Here is a 20,953-nt window from a genome sequence, read left to right as displayed (position 1 = left end):
CACAGTTTCCACTGTGCTCACCATTTCACATGCATTATCTTACATAATCACAACAAGCACCTCTAAGGGGTCAGTTATATTATTATCTGTAATTTACATAAATTGAGACTTAGGTTAAGTATATTTGCCAAGATCATTTAGCTAAAAATGACAGATTTGGGAAAGGAACATGGATCTGTCTGACTTCATATAGCACAGTTGGCTGATTTTTAGAGCCTAGGACCGGACCTGATCTGCTAGAATATCCCTATAATAGAGGATCTAGATTCCTGAGAAAGTTACTGTTCACCTGCTTCCCCTCTGCTTTGGAGTTGGTTATTGTAAGAAGAGCTCAGAAATAAGTTACAGTTCTTTATTGTGGTAAAGTATACATAACATTTTATCATTTTAGCAATTATAAGTGTACAATCCAGCAACATTAAATACATTCACAATGTTGGGTAACTATCATCACTGTATATACCCAACTTTTTCATCATCCTCAACATAAAATCTGTACCCATTAAACAATAACTCCGCCTTTTCCTCTCCCCCCTACTTCTGGTCAAAAATGAGTTATTGGGCTGCTATAGACCAACTTTCTGAATTTTGGTGCTGCTACATTCATTTACACATTATTTAAGACAAAAAAGCTTTGGGGAAGATAGAGATCAGTGTGAAAGTAGGAGAGGGAGGAAGAGCATAGCCTTTTGTATTTACATACAGTCAGGATGTTCTCTACATATTATCTCATGTAACGGGACCTAGGCTGAGAGTCATTCCATATCCCTTGGGGAGATGTTTGCAGTTTTGGTTTCAGTACTGGCTGGAGATTATGCAGAGAGGGAAAATAAACAATTATGCCATCCCTCAGTGCACACAAACACACAGCCAGGAGCCGACTGCACTGTGGGTAAAATGACTCCAAAATTGTGTGTAATGAGTAGGAAAAGATTAGAGACAGCTCTTGCTATGCTGAAAATTGACATTATTGGAGGGGGGGGAGGGGGATAGGACTCTTTACTAGTCGGCCTAGGAGGTCTAATTCGAGCAGTAAAAATATAAATAAATAAATAAAAGCATGTCAAGATGGTATTGGTGCTTTTTTCCCAATGAGTTCTATCTGGCCGGAAGGCTATTCAGCATAATGCAAAATTAAATTATAAAAACTGGCTGAATATTTAGATGGAAGAGCCATTTGGAAGCAGTTTATTTAGACGAACCGGCAATGACCCACAACAGGGAGACATCAAGCGTGAAATTTACTAGAAATTAGCACCAGGGTCCCAGCCTCAGCATGAATAGCTTGATAGGATGCAAATCCCAGTGATATTAAGCCGCCTCACTGCTGGTGCTACAGGGTCACTCTCAGTTGGCTTTTCATGTTATACTTATTATTTTTTCCTGGGACAGGTTATAAATAACAATAAAAAAAACATTTATTGAAAACTTTAACTGGAATGAAAGTCTTATGTTAAAGCCTCTGATTACTTGGATGTTGAAATAGAGTGTCAGCCAGCCATAATGAACTCATGAGACAGCATGTGTGTGCAGCTTGGTTATGCCTAATGTTTACCTTCAGCTTCTAAAAGATAATCTCTCCCCAAGTCAATATGATCTGTTCTAGCTTCCAGAGTGTGGGGCACTGTGCAAACACCCTGCCACCCTGCTCGCTTGTTTGTGCATGTGGTGGCCAGGGTTTATCCACGCTGTGTAAGCAAAGGCCCTGGGCAGGGTTGGTGTCTGGGTGCTGAGAACACACTGGAAGAGCCGTGTGATCCCCGTTCATGCAGATGTTCTTTGCTCAGAATGCTGGAACGCTCCAAACTCCTTCCTCTCCAGTAAAGAACCTATCAGTATTTTCCATTCCCAGTTGCATTTCTTATGGCCTGAGAATTGACAGTCAGCATATGCATAGCTTTAAAATTCCCTAGACTTATGTCTAGCCTAAACCCTTGGGGAGAGCCCCTCCCTTGCTATTCTTGGCGGTGATTTTGCTCTGTCTCTTAAAAATGGATTTCAGACAAGTATGTGTCAGATTGTTGCCAAGTGCTTCAACCTGCCTTTCAGAATGTCTGGCTTGGGCAGCTGTGATTCAGTGTGAGCCTGTTGTTTGTAGAGTTTGTTTATGTTTCAATAGCCTTTGTTGATGGTTGGGTGTTTTGATGGTTGGATTGTGGGTCTGTTGGTATTCCAGGTTAGATGGAGGTATTTTTTTCAGTCCCCAGTTTGTCAGCTGTGATAAACCTTGATGCCCCTTTTCTCCTTGGTCTTGGGGCCTGAAAGATAATTGTTTGATACAAGCTGATAGTATCGTCAGTACCATTTCTGGCCATTCAAAGGATCCAGGTGAAATTTAGAAATATTGAATCATTTATTCAAGTCTCTTCTGGTTTCTGTTTTACCCACCATCATATCAAATGCTGGAAAGCAGACTACCTCAGCCTCGTGCCCTCTCTGTGCAGTAAGAATGATGAGTTAAGAATGAGGTAGTAGAATGTGGACTTTAGAACCCAAAAGATCTTGGATCAAGTCTTATCTCTGCCACTTAATTAAGCCCCAGGTTACTCACCTGTAATTTGGATATAAGAATTAAGATGATTTTCTGATGACTGAATAATTTATGTGTGAATATATATGCAGTCATGCTTCTTGGTATTCACTAAACTAGCTGTGATGATGAAAAAGAGAGACCACAGTCCATTTCACAGAAATAAAAAATGCACACATACTCAAATTTCATCCCAAACTATATGCATATACTATGAAGCCAACTTTTTTAAATCAACCAAATGGAAGTACACTTCAAAGCCCCCCCCCCTTTCTTTTTGGGACCAGGGTCTATTAATCATAGGTAGTACAGAGACAGATTTTGATGTAAGTATGTCTTTAAGAAACTATTGAAGAAGCTGGAAACTCTCCATTTATTTCTAAGTTACTTTTTTCTTTTGCACATGGGATGACCATTTCGTGCTATTTTTCTGTTGTTTTACTTTTTATTATGCCTTTCATTTCTTCTCTGTGTGACACCGTTGAGGGCCACTCCTTTCTGTGACTTATTCTGAGACTGTACTCTTGGCAGCACTGAAAAATGTATCGCTAATTACACAATTATTTTATTATGTAGCATTGGTTGAAATATCCACTAAAGAATTAATTTAGTTAAAATAATTTGAACTGAGCAATTATTTTCATAACCACAGAATTAGCGTAAAATGCTTAAAGTCTTTTATTCCTTGCCTTTCATACAGCAGTAGTGTAATTAGCAGTAAATTTTTTTGTCTTTGCTTTCCTCCCAAAGGAATAAATGTCTTTGCTCTGATCATAATACAGAGTAAATGGTCATACACATTCCTCACAGAGGAGGGAGTTTTTTCTGGGGCAACTTCTGGAGCTTTGGAATTTGAAGTCTTCACAGACCAGTCAGGTTGGGGCAGTGGAGAAGGCATGTGCCTTGCAATGAACTCTGCTCATGGAGGGTTTGTGCATAGAGCCATTTTTACTTGGGAGAAGGTGGCAGTTTAATTTGCCAGTTACTACAATGAAAGCAATTTCTATTTGGTTCACTCTTAACTTCCTGAAAAATGCTTCTTTGCTTTGGATTTCCAGAATTGATTTATTCCAAATTGAGATCCTCTCCTTGATAGAAAAGTTTGAACTCCGTTGAACCTGTTATTTGGTGTTTAAAAAGGATCCATTGTGGTTCCACGGAAGTACTCATTAAACATCTGGAATCATAAACCTCAAGCTTTAGCAGTGTTTAGACTGCAGTGAACTAGGAAATGGGAAGAAGTTCATAAATTATTGGGAAATAAATAACCGATCCTACTTTCCAAGGACTCACTTTATTTATGTACCAGGGGTCTTTTCTTCAGGTTGCTCTTGGCCTTGGGGACATTACAAAGTGTACTCGTTAGCAAAACGAAAAGGTGGCTCCTCTTTTTATATATCTGAGATATTTCCAATAAATACACATGCATTTACATTTTTTCCTCTCACTGAAACCCTGATAATGCAACCTTTAAAGAATTCGTTTTTCTTTCTCACTGCATTCTTTGCAGTGTGTAGATGCTCATCCATTCAACAGACACATGGTGAGCACTATGTTCCAGGCACTGGACAGGACACTCTGGACACAGAGATAAAAGATGCAGTTTTTGAAGGCTCCTTTTCCATTAGCTGCACATATTAAGAGCTAATCATATGCTAAGTATCTTGAGAAGAATTGAGAAGAGCTTGAATAGTTCCTTCAGAAAATGTAGGGAGAAAGATCACATATTGACATGAAAAATACTTAATGTGTGTAGAGCAAGTGTGAATTAATGTGGTGAGACCTGGTACAGAAATTCAGGGAGCGTATGAAATGGATATGCACACTGATTCTTGTGAAAGACCATGCCTTTCTCCGTGCTGTTGAATATAGGGGGAGCTACCAATCTCTCTGGTCTTCAAGGGGGCCAAACAGGACAACCCTCAGGTCTGTCAGTGGCTACCTCGTGGAGGCACAGTGTGCCTTTTAAATATTATTTTTTATATGTGCAATGATGTGATCCGTGTTTCTTAATTTCTAACTTGTCTCATTCTCCATAGATATGTATGACCAAGTGCTGAAATTTGGTGCTTATATTGTGGACGGCTTACGGGAGTGCTCTCAGCCTGTGATGGTCTACATCCCTCCCCATGCTGAGCTTCGGGGCGGCTCCTGGGTTGTGATTGACCCCACCATCAACCCCCGGCACATGGAGATGTATGCTGACCGGGAAAGCAGGTAGCCTCCTTCCTATTTCCATCCACTGCCTCTAGGGGTCCTCTGGCTGCTGATTTCCTCCTGAGAACTTGATTTGCATCTGTGCTTTCCCAGAGGACTCCGGGGCAAAAAAAAAAGGACTTTCCAAATGGTGTCAGCTGGCTGGAGACAGAACAAGGCTGCAGGCAGGTTCTCTCGGTGTGACACCCCACTCCAGATTCTTTTTAAAAAATATATATTTTATTGATTTTTTTACAGAGAGGAAGGGAGAGGGATAGAGAGTTAGAAATATCCATAAGAGAGAAACATCCATCAGCTGCCTCCTGGACACCCCCTACTGGGGATGTGCCCTCAACCAAGGTACATGCCCTTGACCGGAATCGAACCTGGGACTCTTCAGTCCACAGGCCAATGCTCTAGCCACTGAGCCAAACTGGTCAGGGCTACCACTCCAGATTCTTTTACCACAAAGCCTTCTATTCTAGGAACCCCCAGCCTCAGAGAATCTCTCTTCCTATTGGATGATCAGATATACCTACTCACTCTCTCCTTCCGCTATGTTGCGGAAGGATAAGGCAAGTTGGAGGGGAAGAATTGAATTGTTAGTGTGAGGTTCTCGGGCCTTATTAACCCAGTTCTGCCGCTGGCTAGTGGGGAACTGGGAGCAGTCCTCCCTCTCCCCGGCTGCTTCTTCCGTCTGTGGAACAGGCTGGGTGGTCTCTGAGGTCCAGCACAGCACCCACATCCCGTGATTCTAAACCAGAGCTTCGCCCTCAGAGTCATGTCTTACTCTGGCATTACAGGAGGCCTGGAAAACAGTGTTTGCAGCACCCAAAGAACTTCAAGAGAAAATCCCAGGTTTTTGTCGGAAGGTGATACCTGAACATCCTTAAGTAAAAGAGATCCAGTCTAGCATCCTTTCATAATCTGTTTTCAACCCTTTCCAACATAGGTAAATTTCACATATTTCCTTGACATCTTCCATGCCATTTCCTATATCCAGTCATTTTATTAAAACACCTGTGTCCCTCTTTTCCCAAACATGTCAGCCTCCTACTTCAAAACCTGCTTAGGAGAACCCAGTAGTTTTATTGTCAAATCATTAGGCTTAAGTTCTGTGCTTAGGAATTTATTATTTTTAAGTGCTAACCTAGACCCTGATCTGATATCAAATCAAAGACAATTCCCTTGCAGATTTTGGGACAAGACTTTTGTTTTGTTTTGTTTTTTTAATATATTTTATTGATTTTTTACAGAGAGGAAGGGAGAGAGATAGAGAGTCAGAAACATTGATGGGAGAGAAACATCGATCAGCCGCCTCCTGCACATCTCCTACTGGGGATGTGCCCGCAACCCAGGTACATGCCCTTGACCGGAATCGAACCTTGGACCTTTCAGTCCGCAGGCTGACGCTCCATCCACTGAGCCAAACCGGTTTTGGCAAGACTGGTTTTAAATACACCTCTGCCCTTGTTAGACTTGTACAAGTCTCTTCACTTGCTGTACCTTCACTTCCGTATCTGTAGGATGGGGGACAACAATGCTTGACATCACAGTGTATGTAGACAGCACAGGGTTGTTCTGAACGTTTCTAGGTCAGCTCTTAGAACGGTGCCATGCACACAGTAACCATGAGCAGTAATTTTTTTTTCAATGTAAAAGTTTAGAAAAAAGAAAGGTGTTTAGGTAAGTTCCTGATCATAGAACATCGTTAGATGTAACCTGAGATCTTTCACTTTACTAAGCAGAACATTTTTCTACTGCTTGACCTGGCCTCGTGCTGCCAGCAGACTGGCAGCTGTGTGTAGGACTATCGGCATCAACCTCTCATTGCACGACCTAAGGGCTGGAGGTTGTTCCCCTGCCAGGGGAAAATAATGGGACTCCTATTACCCTTATCAGCTGTAGGTGGTGGAATCCGTATTCTTCTCCCTTTGAGGTAGAAGTAGACTGGTGTGGTAATGAGAATGCTTTAATTGCCTTTTGCCAGGCCTTTCTCAGACCTCACTGTGATACTTCTCTGGTGTCTGCTTCTCTCCCTGGGATTACGTCTGTGAACCATGGGTGGGCAGACCATAATGAAGCTATTTCCTGGTCCACAAATTGTAACTGGCCTCATTCTGTTGTCTCCTCCTTTAAAGGGCCTCTATTTCTGTTTTGTTATGTTTTCTTTCTTTCTGTTTGATCTAGGGCATCAGTTCTGGAGCCAGAAGGGACTGTAGAAATCAAATTCCGCAAAAAGGATCTGGTGAAAACTATGCGTCGGTTGGACCCCGTCTACATCCACTTGGCTGAGCGATTGGGTATGTCTGCTTGTGCTCCTGGCAAATCAATGAGCCATTCAACTGATTTGTAATGAGTGCATTCTAGGCCAAGGGAGGAGGCACTGAAGCATTTGATCAAATTCATGATAATCTTTATTTACTGTCCTCTATATGGTAAGAATCCTGGTAGAATAAAATAGTGTGTGTAATAGGAGGGAAAGTGGGCCCTAAAAAAGCAAAAGTCACCCGATTTTTCTTCTGATCCTTATAGTTCAAATAGCCCATCTTCCTAGGCTTGTGGATATCCTTGTAAAGGATGATTAGCTAGAAGCTGCTATTGGGCAGGCTAATCAGTCAGAGAATATGCTAGCCTTAAATGTCCTGCTTCCGCTTGTCTCTGGGCAAACTTGCCTCGTTTCTGAGGAATGTGAGAGTCAGTGTCATGGGATAGCAAAGCTGGAAACCTATCCAGGTGGAGTTCTTTCTTTTTCTTTTTCTTTTTTTTATTGTTTTATTGCTTAAAGTATTACAAAGGGTATTACATATGTGTCCTTTTTTTCCCCCGCCCTTGACAATCCCCTGGCCTCCCCTACCCCCCAGTGTCTTATGTCCATTGGTTATGCTTATATGCATTCCAGGTGGTGTTCTGGGGTCATTCTGAGCTAGAGAAATGGAAATAAAGAGTCTGCACCCCTTGCTTCCAAGCAGAGGCTGTGGCAGCAGTAGCCCTGGGAGCGTTTGCGCTTCATGCCTCCAGCCAGGGCTCTGTTGCTCATTTGTTTGTGGAACTTTTGGAAGGCATTTGCAATTTGCACATAGGACTACACCGTAGGAGCCCTGTGTTGAGTTCAGAGTCTGAATGAGTTTCAGATTCTTTTAAAACACTGATTTTCTGCCCAGCTCTCCCATTGAGCCCCTTGCTGTGTTAGTAAAGATAATTGCTTGAGCTTCTTTTGTTTGTTGGTTTGTTTCGTTTTCAGAGAAGCAGAGAGATTGTGTTTAAAATGTAGTGAAACGCAGTGAATGGAAAGTGTAAAGAAGAGAGATGCTAGCTCATTTATGTTCCAAATAGTAATTTAATTAATGAAGTGCCATTTGTGGACTCTCTATATCCTCACCATCTTGGAGACGCAGAAACTTCTGAGTGTTTGCTTCCAGTCTACGGTTTGCACATCCTGGGGTTTGCAGCCTTGAGCCAGGTCGCTTGCCCTACACAGTGACAATGATCACTGTTGTGTCCCATTGTTTGCCATTAGGCAACAGCCACCAATAACTAACCCGCCGCAGCCTGGGCCTTTTATGGGAAATGCACACATACAACGAGAAATTGGCAAAGTTGTCTCTAAAGTCTATCGCCACCCAGAGTTACTGAGGTGGGTGTTTTCCCTCTTTCTTCTCCAACAGGATAATTACTTCTGACCAACCCCATACACTTTAATTAAAGTAACTGCAGCTCAAGAGCAAGTTCCTCACAACTGCACACAGAGAAAGCGCTAAAAGCTTCAGCCACCGATAAGCATCTCACTTAGATGGCGCATAATTGCTCCCAGCATCCAGCGATCGTTGCTGCTGTTTGTACCACTAATTCTGTACAAAAGCAGCAATGCCACAATTGCAGGACACAGCAAATTGCATAATTTTCTCTCTCTTTTTTTTCTTTTTTGCTGGTTTTCTTTCTGGCCAATTTAAAATTTGTCAAAGTCGGTCTTCTTCTGGATCACTGCCCTTTGATATTTCGTGCACTCCATTTGCCACAAACAAGCCGCAGGGCCGCAGTTCATGCTGACTCTAGCAGAAGCAAAGAGAGCTCCATTTATCTTACACTGCCTGCTGAATTCCTGCTCATTAACTGGGGGTTCACTGCCTCTTTTTAACCCCCCAATAGCTGTTATCATCCCTTCGGAGTAACTGGGTGGTAGCGAGAGGGATCCTCTCGGACATCTGTTAGCGGAATGCCTGGGTGGCAAGGGGGAGGGCTGAGGCTTCTTCCTCTCCAAGGGAAGTGACATCGCTCCCACCTTCACCCAGCACCTTTCCACTTCTGAAACATAGGAGGGCGAGAGGGAGGAGATTCCCAAGTGATGGCCGTTTAATCACTTGTTACAAATCATCTCATTATCAATTTACTGTCCGCATTGAAGAAAACCATATTTATTTAACCTTGACCAAAATGGCACTAGAGAAAGAATCCTTAGTCTGCTAAATGTGAAGCAGGCTCTGGCCCAAGGCTGCTTGGGAGCATGAGCAGTGGGTATGGAATAAAAGCAGCTAGGTACACCTCTCGGTTATGTTGCCTGAAGGTAGACTGTTTAACTTCTCTGAACATCAGCTTCTTCATCTGGAAAGGGGGGACAGGACCCCCACAGAGCACATGTGAGGACCAAGTCGAACGCTGTGAGGCATTTTTCAAACCTGGAGATTGGCATCATTTCCTATCCATCTTAATCGTTAGAAGCAGCAGATGGGCAATGTTTGGTATCGGGCACTCTCTGTGGCTGAGGTCCACTTTTGCAAGTGGTATAGGAAAGGAAGTAAGAAAGGGACAGAAGTGACCTTGTCTCTCCGGCGTTCCCCCCCCCCCCCCCCCCCCCCCCCGGTGCATCTGTGACACACAGATCAGCAGGGATGTCACAGGACAGGCCAGGACCCAGTTCCTTTGGGGCTCACATTGGCTTTTGGCTCCTTTCTCAGTGCCTAGAACCAGAGACTGCCAGACTGCTTTTTCACAAAGGGGGTGAAAGTGACCTCGTTTTCCAGATTGGGAGATTGAGGCAAAAAAGAAGAGTTAAATGAATCATTCAAATACAAAATAAATGTGCGTTGGAGCCCAGAGTGAAATTCTGGTTCCCTATGTTCTACTTTTCTTAGGATTTCCTCAGATTCTACCTCAGGTGAAGACTGAGCTTGATCAAAATTAAACAAGAATTCTTTCCCTTTGTGATCAAAAGCCAATTCCACTGAGAACCAGGTTTCGGAGAAAGCCTGCAGGAGTGGGTGTTATCTCATGTCTCAATCTCCTCCCAAATCGGCCTCCGCACTGGGGAGCATGCTGTCAGAGCACCGAGAGCGGGCCATTTCTGCCAAGGCCATGTGGGCATTTATAGCATCATTCACAGGCCATGCAAAGTTATCAACTTAAACATCACCTGCTATCCTTGGTCAGACATTTAACTAGCTCACCCCTAAAGACTTGGCAGGGCCAGACCAAATGATTTCATGGACCTTATCCTGCCTGCGGGCCGGACGTTCCCCACCCCTGACCTAGACAAACCAATGCACCACCGATTGTGCTCAGAAACATAAGTACTATTATTCTGTAAGTAATGAGTAATGTTTAATTTCTGAACAGTTAATTTCATCTCTTTCAGAATTTTTACTTTTTAAAAGTGACCTTTTGTCATGTTACATGCTTAGTTTAGGTAAGAAGGTGGTGGATTACTAGTTTGCAGTCTGAGATTATAACAGTATGGAAACCGTACACACATTGATTCCTGGTAGAGGTGAAGGAGAGAATTTCCCCAGAGAGAAATGTGATGTAAGCCCAATGCTGGAGCCTTTCATTGCTGGACCAGTTCTGCCCCTGCATTCTCGGCACTGGGGCTTGGTTAGAGGCGTGGGGAAGATTAGCATCCTACCATTCTGGTTGCCTTAGGGAATTAAATTCCTCCTCTGGCGATAGAGCCCCCCCGCCCCCTTCAAGGCCTCTTTGTGTCTCTGTGACATTGTATCTCCTCACAGAGACAGGAGCAGGGAGCCTGGCTGCAGAGCAGGATGGCCTTCCTAGCCTGGCCTCCAAGTGCCAGCATGACTTGAGGTCCTCACCTCGATCCTCCCCCTCCTCTTGTGTTCAGAGGGAAATGACAAATCAATTTAGATAGAGAGAACTGTCCAGCTCAAGTGTGAAGCCATTGTGCTTTCTCCACTGTCCCTCTCCCTCAGTACAATCGGCTCCTCTACAAAGAGCAGAGGAGCCGATGAGTGGAACTTTATTGTGCTCTAGACACATCTCCGTGGCGGCCCGTCCCGACAGCCGGGCAGCCTGCCATACGGCACCTTGGCTGTGCCCACACGGAGCACGCCCTGGGAGTGCCTGTCCGACACAGGCAGAGGCAGCACTGGCCTCCCCACACCCGGCACCCCTGGTCCGGGGCCCCCCAGGTGCAGGTGGGATGTCGTGGCTGCAGTGAGGCTCTGCAGAAATCTCCAGGATGCCTTCCTCCCAAGCTAGCAGCCAGGATGACGGGAACGGACATTCCTGGGGGTCAGGTGCGGGGGGCTGAACTGCTTCTCTGGCTGAGATGATTACAGATCTGAGCTGTGTGTGTTTTCACATCTTTGTGTCCATCTTCAAGATGTTGCAACTGAAGAGCGCCAAAGTTTGCTTGTTTGAGGCAGAAAGCAGCACCCTTAATGGAAAGGACGCTAGGAAAGAATGAAGTTCCACTACCCACGTCTGGGAAGTAGCCTCTGGCCCTCTCACCATCGTACATGGAGCGTCCTCACTAACCATGGCCACCTAACCACAGGCTCTGTGCTCTGCAGGCACAGGATGGAGCCTCCGCCTTGAAATGAGCAGCAGCTTAAAACCTACCCCATCCCACTGATTCAGAAGCTCCTTGGTCTGATGCAGTTTAGTGCAACAGTGACAGTATTTTCTGGAAGGAGAAGGGAAGGGGTCGTTTGGTCTGAGCCATTAACCTGGTTGTATTTATAAAAGCACACGGGCTTGCCTCTTCCCAGGAAGAAGCGATTCACAATTCGGTCCAGCCAGAGGACCTGCAGGCATTTCCTGAGACTGACCTAAGCTCCTGCCTGCCTGGAGGCTGTCACCAGGACATGTCTGTCCCCACTTGCCCCATTGACCCAGATCCCTGTTCCTGCACCTGCCCAACTCAGGGAGAGCTACTTGGAGAAAGCACAGAGGAAAGACTCCCAGGATATTGCCCCGAGAATTCAGAGAATTCTGTGCTGCTTCCTGATTCTTTTGTGTGGGGTGTTTGCTTGGGAGTGCAGGGCTGCAGGGGGAGTCATCTAATTTTTATTCCCATTTGGAAATCTCTGGGTTTACTCTAATGACTTTTTAAAAATATGAGCAGCAGAGCACTACACCATTGCCAGGACACTTAGGGTTAAACATCCCCTGAGAGGATTGCTGTTAAAATCAATATGCAAATGAAGTTGTGTTTAGATAGGTATGGCCCCCTTTGAAGAAAAGCAGATCTATGAAAATGGGATTTTTTTTAAAAACTAGATACATTGGGAGAAATTATTCCCATTACAAAAGGATTATTTGCTTTACCAAAGGATTCACTGCAGGGTTCCTCCTAAATAGCTCCCTGAAGGCATTTAACACGGGATCTGATTTACACAGTTTCTTAAGAATGCTTTTGTGTGAGGAAAGGCACACCTGTTATGGATACAGAAATAGTTTTGCAGGGTTTCCCCCCACTGTTCTTACTATCTTTATAGAGAAATTTCTCTCCACATAGGAAATATGAATACATCTTTTAAACAGCGACTTACATTTATGCTTCTGAATCTTAATAAGTCTCCAGTCTTTTTTATGCTTATTTTTCAGTCTTAAGGCTGAGGTGTGTTCCTATAGCTGAGATCTTCTGGGGCTTAGTAGGGAGGGTGGTCTAATTCTTTTCTTAGCTGTATAAGTATTTAACGAATCAAAGTGAATGGCTTTCTTAGAGGGAAGAAAGGCCCATAAAAATTAAAATTGGGTTATAATTTACGTAGGCTTCTTAGTATAACTAAAAAATATTTTTAAAAACACTTTACTATCACATTGTTTTGCAAAACATTTTTCTTATTTGCCAGATTAGTATTGTTACATAAATGAGAAACTAAGCTCAGAAAGGGAGATTTCTACAAGGTTATCTAGTGCCTTTGAGCAGAGACGTTTTTAGCCTACGCCTGATTTCTATTGTAAGCGTTGAAGATCTCACCCCTTTCCAAATCCTCCTCCATAGGCTGTGGCCTGCTCATCCATAGGTGAGGCTGGCCTCCGCCTCCCTCCGTCGGGGTCCCGCGGTGAAGAACACCACCTGCTGCAGAAATCTGCTCTCTCCTCAGGAGCTTTTTGAGATGTGGCTTTTCATTACGTTGGCCTCGGGACACCTGACAGGCTGCTCCCCGACAAACACTCATGGGTCCATTTAAGTTGTTTCTTATAAAGAGCACAGGCTTTGAAGCCAGGCTACCTAAGCCCAAACCCCAGCCCCACCGTTTCCAAGCTGTGGGAGGAGTTAGAGCCCAGGTCAGCACTGCGTGCAGAGCAAGTTACTTCGTTTTGCACCTCAGTTTTCTCATCTGTCAGACAGTGTGATCGTCTAGGGTTGTTACAAGGATTAAATGAGGTGGAACAGTACCAGCACATAGTAACGTCTCAGAACTGTTAGCTCATCTCATTTGATCAGACTTCTGTATTTAACTCTTTACATTAAAATTTTTTATTATAAAGTTGGGTTTTTAGGATTTCATGGGGACTTTTTATTTGGGAAGGAAGTTTGATGGAGCAACCTCTCTTCTCTCATTTCAGCCTTTCCCAAAAGTAGGGCTCTAGAAAAGAATGATTTTCCTCTCGGTAGCATATTCTTAAACACACACATACACACACACACACACCCTGACTTGCTTTCCTAAAAACCCCGAGGCCCTGCAATCTGGCTAGAAAAGAAAGAAAACCATTCCAAGATATTTAATTGTGCAGGGAGCTTACAGGATTGATCGAGAGCTTAGCTTTTTACAATAGTCCAGTGAATAAGAAATGCTCCTGACAAACGATCAATGATAGGATAATCACTCTTTATCCCCCTCCTCATTCTTACCTTCTTTCTTTCAGGAGAACAGGGTTCAGAAGTCAAAAATCTTTATAGACGCCGCTTTTAAATTAAGCAGAAAATAGACATTGACATATTTGTTAATCTCCCCTAAATCATTACCGGGGCTGGCTGCTTTGCTGTACAAGGCGAGGAGGCTCTCGGCGTGCTGCACAGGGTCTGTCTGGCTCAGAGCGGCATTTTCGTTTTAGAAAATAAATTTTAGAAGACTTTTTATCTCCCCCTTAAAACAAAGCACACACATCCTCGGCTTTCTCACGTGCACTTAAAATACATGCATTCTCTACCTCTGTCTTTCCTTTGCTTTGATGCTTTTTTGAGATAGGTCCCGAACTGTGATCAGAGGCATTGCTGAAGGGCCAAGCAAGGCAGCCTTTGGGGAATGCTCTCTGATTTTCCTAGTCTCCGGGGGCGGAACGTTACAGGTATTTATTTTGGCTTTCTTTCTTCCTTCCTTTAAAATGTATTTTTATTAATTTCAGAGAGGAAGGGAGAGAGAGATAGAAACAGCAATGAGAGAGAATCATTGATCGGCTGCCTCCTGCATGCCCCCTCCTGGGGATCGAGCCTGCAACCCAGGCATGTGCCCTGATGCTCTATCCATTGAGCCAGATGAGCTAGGGCTATTTTGGTATTATTTCAAAGCTCTAGAACAGCTTGATTGGGTGGACACGAACTTTGTTAGTCCAGGAGCCAGCCTTCTCTGTCCCTCTACCTTGGTGAAGCCAAGGCCTTGTTTTCAGAATGCTCTGCTCCCAAGCTCATAAGTGAGCCCCCTCTGCGCCCAGTGCTGAGCTGGGCTCTTGACCCCTCTCTAACCCAATGAACCAAGCTCTCCAGCCGATTCCCCTCAGTGGCAATCACTGCCAGGACACCTGCTTGATGGTCTTCAGTTCCGTTTAATATGGAGGAACCCAGGCCTCAGGGACACCAGCCCCAAGGTACATCCTGACTTTGTGGCTTAAGAGCTGGATGCCACTGGGCAAGTCACTTTTCAGAACCTTGGTTTTCTCATTTGTAAAGTGGACACCCTTTTTATAAGGTTGGGGTTTTATAAGGATTAGAAATGATGGATGTGAAGCAAGGTGGAAAATGCTCTGTAATAGTAGGTATTCAGCCTGGCAGTGGTGGTAACAGCTGGCCAGACCTAAGTCTGCATTGTGCGGGTGACTTATGAGCTATGTGCTCCTGAAAGCATTGAGTGTAGTGCCTGGCACAGAGTCAGTGCTCAGTAAATGGTATGTGTTATATATGGTGCACCTATACATAGATGTGCTTATCAGTGCAATGTTGGTTGGTTACCCAGGAGGATGCTGTAGGTCTGAAACTTTCTATTCAGTCGTACCCATGATCCTGCCACCCCTCTCCCACCCCCAGCAGAGCTATTGTGTTAGTTCTGCTTTTCACAATTACAGGAGGAGCTACCCTTAAACCTGCAGCCTGACTTATAGAACAGGGCTTACTGGAGACATCGTCTTGGTCTCAGTTGTGGAATGGAACTTCAGCAACACCAGCCAGGAGTCTGCTGTCAGCATTTAGCCTTTTCTGAAATCAAAGGGACCCTGCCACTGAAGCACGTGTCCCCTCTGCCCCAAGTAAGCCGCAGGGACAGCATCGCATAGTGTCCCAAAGCTACGGGGCCGTGCTGCCCGGAGCCCTCGTTGTGCCCTCTTCCGGTTGTGTGGCCTTGGGAAGGTCCATCCGTTCTCAGCACCTGTTTCCTCACCTGTACGGTGAGGATAAGAATGCCAACCTCCTGAGGCTGCTGTCAGGATGGTATAAGGCAGTGGTTCTCAGCCTTCCTAATGCCGCGACCCTTTAATACAGTTCCTCATGTTGTGGTGACCCCCAACCATAAAATTATTTTCGTTGCTACTTCATAGCTGTAATTTTGCTACTGTTATGAATCGTAATGTAAATATCTGATATGCAGGATGTATTTTCATTGTTACAAATTGAACATAATTAAAGCATAGTGATTAATCACAAAAACAATATGTAATTATATATGTGTTTTCCGATGGTCTTAGCCGTCCCCTGTGAAAGGGTCGTTCAACCCCCAAAGGGGTCGCCACCCACAGGTTGAGAACCACTGGTATAAGGTAATAGATATAAAGCACTTAGACTAGTGACTAGTACCCTGTAACTATTAGCTTTGATTATTGATTGTATGCATTGGGGAGCCAGGAACAACATTTTTTTTTAGTTGGGCTTTTTTTTTTTTTTTTTACTTTTCATTTGATATAATTTTACAGAAGAGTTAGTTATAAAGTAGTTCACAGGACTTCTGATGCCTTGTTCTCAGATTCACCTATTCACATCTTGTCCAATTTGCTTCATTTATTTCTGCATGCTCATAGGCATGTGCTCACTCACTCTCTACACACACACACACACACACACACACACACTCACTCTTTGAGCCATTGGAGAATGATCTGTAGACATCACGCTCCTTTATCTGTAAATATTTAGTGTGTCTTTCTAAAAACACAGACTTTCCCTCACATAACCATGACATATTTAGCAAAATCAGGAACTATAACAATGACACAACACCACTGTCTAACCAATGATTCCTATTCAAGTTTTGCCCATTTGTTGTCAAGTATTTTTAGTCTACTTTAATCTGGAATAATTCTTTGGCCTTTCCTTGATCTGGACTCTTTTTGAAAAATACAGGCCACGTTTCTGTAGCCAGTTCCTCCGTTTGGGCTGGTCTCATATTTCCCCATGGTGAGAGACAGACTGCATTTTGGTCAGGAATATTGCAGAAGTGGTTTTATGTTCTTCTCCTGCCACCTCTTGGGAGGCTGTTCTTGCCCATGGTAGCTTTGATCATGTTGAAGGTTCTGTTCCCTGTGCTAAACCCACTGTAAAATTCTCCCCTTTGTAATGAGTAAGTAATTTGTAAGGAGATACCTGAGACTATTCCTCATCCAACTTTCACCTGCTGGTTTTCATATCCATTGATCTTTCTTGGCAAAATCAGTTACTGTGGTGGCTATAAAATGGTGACCTAACCCCATCCTTCCTCTGTGTCTGTTCGTTGTTAATCTGCTGGAAGGGAGAGCTTTCCCTTTGCTCCCATTTGACCATTTCCATCAGGATAGACTCAGGGGCTACTCGGATTGTCCCTGATTTGGCCAATGGGAGCACCCTCATATCCTTTTAACATGTCCCAGTCATTTTTTTAAAAATATATTTTATTGATTTTTTACAGAGAGGAAGGGAGAGAGAGAGAGAGTCAGAAACATCAATGAGAGAGAAACATCGATCAGCTGCCTCCTGCACATCCCCCACCGGGGATGTGCCCGCAACCCAGGTACGTGCTCCTGACCGGAATCGAACCCGGGACCCCTCAGTCCACAGGCCGACGCTCTATCAACTGAGCCAAACCGGTTTCGGCATGTCCCAGTCATTTTATCAGTGCTTCCTGTTCTTTGTGACAATGTGTTCCAGGCTCATCTTGTATTTTCCCTGCCCCATCCCTGGAATCAGCTGTTTCTCCAAGGAGTCGTGGTTCCTTTACTGGAGGAGGAAAAATGTTTGCTTCCCTGTCAGGGTGTAATAACTGAGGCAGTCTCCTCGCAGAAGCTTGTAGCCGGCCTCTACCCATCCGTTCTCCAGGCAGATCCAGTTAGAATGAATGGGCCTTCATCTCTTCCCATTGCATGGGGCCCAGCGCCATCAAGCTGTGTCCCTGGTTTGGAAAGAAGGCTGCTGAGGTGTCAGGGACCAGAGTGACTAGTCTGTGATTGTCCTCTGTGTGGGAGCCCAAGAAGAGATGGCCTCCAGCTCTGTGCTTTACCGTTTTAAAGTAGTGATGGTGTGTGGGGTTTTTTAAGTAGAGTTGGGCATCCAAAAACCTCATAAAAAAATGGAACTAGGTACTATAGTTACATCCCTGTTCTATTAACATGTGTTTGTATATAATACTTACGGCTCACTCAGCAGCCCAAGGCTGTTTATGGCATATGATTCATAGTGGCATAAACAGCCAGGCCTGTTCCCTGACAGACATGCTTGAAAAAGACCTTTTTCTTCTGCGTCCCGTCACCTGTGGCCATGTATTTACTTGTCAGCTTTAGTGACAAAGCCCTTCGGGTTGTCCTCAACACCAGGGACGATCACCTAGAGCTCCTTCAGCCAGACTTACTCCTTCTTACTAGGCAGGCAACCACCGTTTCCGTATTGATGGCCAGTTCATTCTGAGAGCAGTTAGGAATAAAAGTACAGCAGCAGCACCTCGACTGGGACACCGTGATGGAGAAGGAATTGCAAACTCTCCTGTCTGTCCAGTTGAGGGTCCGTGTGCTTTAGAAGCTCTGATCCAAATAGGCTTTGTGGGCTGCCTTTTTCTTTCCCCTCTTCCTTCTCTTTTAGCCCAGGAACTAGAGTGTCTTTGTCACTGTGGTCAGGGGTTGGCTCTGTCCATAGCAGCCCAGGCAGGAGCCAGAGGGCTGGCAAACCCACTGAGCTGGCATGAGACACACAGACCCGGCTCTCACCAGGTTGGATTCTATAGATTTCAGGTTAAGAGCATCCAAACCTGAGATGAGAAGCTGTGGAGGAAAGCAGCCTGCGACTTTAAAAGCCATTTGGGTCCTTATTGAGTTGGGTGGGTGCTGGTGTGAGGAGAGAAGAGCTGTGCTTTGTTCCAGAAGCACAGGGGGTGCTGTCCCATGTTCTATGTTCTGAGAGTCCAGCAGGTCACAGGGCATGGGCATGGGCATGGGGTCCTTTGCCAGGAAAGGACCTGGCTGTCAGTCGGTGGGAGGAATAGACACTCCGGCCTCCAGGTGGTGGTTTGCCCCACTCAGGGGAAGCTGGGGACAGGGACTCTCGCGGCTGCTTCCACAGTTGTGACCTCCACAGGGAAAGGAGGACCTGTGTGCTCCCCGTGGCGTCTCCGGGAGCCCTGCTCTACCGAGGTGGCGATGACAACGGGGAGCGGGTCACAGAGGGAGGGGCGGTTTTGAGCTTCCCATGACTGGCTGCTCCTGGACAGAGGTTCCGGTCACCTCAGCGTGTGACGGGCAGGTTACTTTAATTGCAGGCACCCCTGAGCTCAGTGCAGCTGAGCGGAAGGAGCTGGAGAACAAGCTGAAGGAGCGGGAGGAATTCCTGGTTCCCATATACCACCAGGTAGCCGTGCAGTTTGCTGACTTGCATGACACACCGGGCCGGATGCAGGAGAAGGGTGTTATTAACGTAAGTACAGTGGTTGTCGCTTCTGACTTGTCAGATCTGAAGGCTCACAAGCAGGAGCCGTTGGGGGCAGATTAAAACAGTGTGTGCAGGTCAGACCATTTTCCATTTTATGGAGAGACTTCTCCCTTTTCCTATATCCACTCTAATCCTAAAACAATTCATGATTTAGGTTGCCTCCTGGACTGCTCAGGAGGCAAGTTCCATTCTACTGGTGGGAAACTGAGTCACGCGGGAGCGCTGCCCGGGTGGTGCTCAGGCTGCAAATTACCACAGTGTCAGGGTTCCGGCAGCAGCTAACAGACTTGATTTGTGTGCAAGTTGTTGGAGCCATCTGCTCAAACCCAGTTCCTCACTCTGGTTATCTGGGAATTCAGAGCCCCTTCCCCGAAACATCGCAGCCAAGAGTGGGGTTATGCGTTAGCCAGGCCCATGGCTGTGCACGGTGCTGTGGTCAGCAGAGTGGTGGGTGCAGGGGGCTACATCCTGAACTGGGACACATGTGCGGAGCAGGGGGCTCACAGCCGGCTCTCAAATCTCTGAGCGGCCTGCTGGCGAGTGGGTTTTTGTGCCTGGAGTTCCCTCTGGACAGGGGTGACTGGGGTTATTCTTGTCTGTTACAGGACATCCTGGATTGGAAAACATCCCGCACCTTCTTTTACTGGCGGCTGAGGCGCCTCCTGCTGGAGGACCTAGTCAAGAAGAAAATCCACAACGCCAACCCTGAGCTGACTGACGGCCAGGTCCAGGCCATGTTGAGGCGCTGGTTTGTGGAAGTGGAAGGAACAGTGAAGGTAGGTGGGCGCCCTCGGAGTAGCCTCATGCTATGCTCCCACCTCACCTGAGGATGCAGGGCTTGTCACCTCAGAACCCAGGCCTCTAAGGGCAGAAGTTGTAGGGCATTTTTTGCAGCTCACACTGTATCATTCAGCAAACCTTTCTGAATATGTACTAAATAACAGATGCTGCATTAGGCCTTGGGGACATGGCAGTTAAAGAGGCAGATGTTCCTCTCCACCTATGGGAGAGACAGGGGAGTCAGGAGGCCACATACCACAGTGAGACAGGTTAAACGTAGCAAACCCAGCACAGCATGGAGCATGACACCAGTCCGCTCTGTGGGGAGCAAGAGGGGGGTCTGGGGAGCCTTCTAGAAGGGATGTAGCAGAGACCTGAGAACAATGTAGAGAGGAACCAGAGGAAAAGGTTGGATTTGGGGATGCAGGAGGAACATTCCAGGCAGAAACAAGAGTGTCATGCATTGCAAGTATTTCAAGGTGGCTCAGAGATTGGGATCATGTGGGGCCGTGTTGAGGGGTTTGAACTTGGCCCTGGGGGAAGCACTGAGGTATTTTAAGCAGCAGAGACACGTCTGACTTGGTTGTAGGAAGACTGCTCAGGCTGTGTGGAGGGTGGAATTGAAGAAAGCAGGAGCAAGACGCCGAAGAGGTGATGGTGATTGAGGTGGTTGGTGCTGTGGCCACTAGAGATCTGATTTCAAAGTGTGAGCTATGAGTCCGGGGTGTTCTTGGGGTGACTTCACAGAGGGCACGTGCCTTGGAGCAGTGACTGCTGAGATGGGGTGCGTCTGCCCCTGGAATCCCGGGCTGCACAGAGAGCCACGGGAAGACATGAAGGAAAAGTTAGACCTTTTATTTCTAAGTACAAGAATTTAACCTTTATTAGTATATGGATTAAAAGTAAGTCACATACATCATGTAAACATTTTGTCAGAATATTGGCAGTAGGTGCTGAAAATACCTTTTGCTGAGAGCTAAGCGATCAGAAGCCTGTGTGACTGCTGGGCGGGAGTGCTGGGGGCAGCGGCCTCTGTTGCATGTTCTCAGGAAAGGGCTCCTAGGTTTGCGTCCGTGTAAAAGGCACTGAATCGGGGTCCTTCTAAG

The 20,953-nt window shown here is 45.6% G+C and overlaps 1 protein-coding gene across 1 annotated transcript in view; it reads left to right on the top strand.

Annotated features, from left to right (window-relative positions):
* ACACA (acetyl-CoA carboxylase alpha) overlaps positions 1-20,953 on the top strand; it is a 229,022-nt gene that overhangs the window by 199,359 nt on the left and 8,710 nt on the right. Inside the window, exons 51-54 of the mRNA XM_015559072.1 lie at positions 4,570-4,747; positions 6,917-7,029; positions 18,898-19,052; positions 19,673-19,843. Coding sequence (XP_015414558.1) covers positions 4,570-4,747; positions 6,917-7,029; positions 18,898-19,052; positions 19,673-19,843 — 617 coding nt within the window. The remainder of the gene's footprint in view (positions 1-4,569; positions 4,748-6,916; positions 7,030-18,897; positions 19,053-19,672; positions 19,844-20,953) is intronic.

Source organism: Myotis davidii, unplaced genomic scaffold (assembly GCF_000327345.1).
Source record: "Myotis davidii unplaced genomic scaffold, ASM32734v1 scaffold993, whole genome shotgun sequence".
In the NCBI taxonomy this organism is placed as follows: domain Eukaryota; kingdom Metazoa; phylum Chordata; class Mammalia; order Chiroptera; family Vespertilionidae; genus Myotis; species Myotis davidii.
This window is presented reverse-complemented; position numbering and strand designations above follow the sequence as displayed.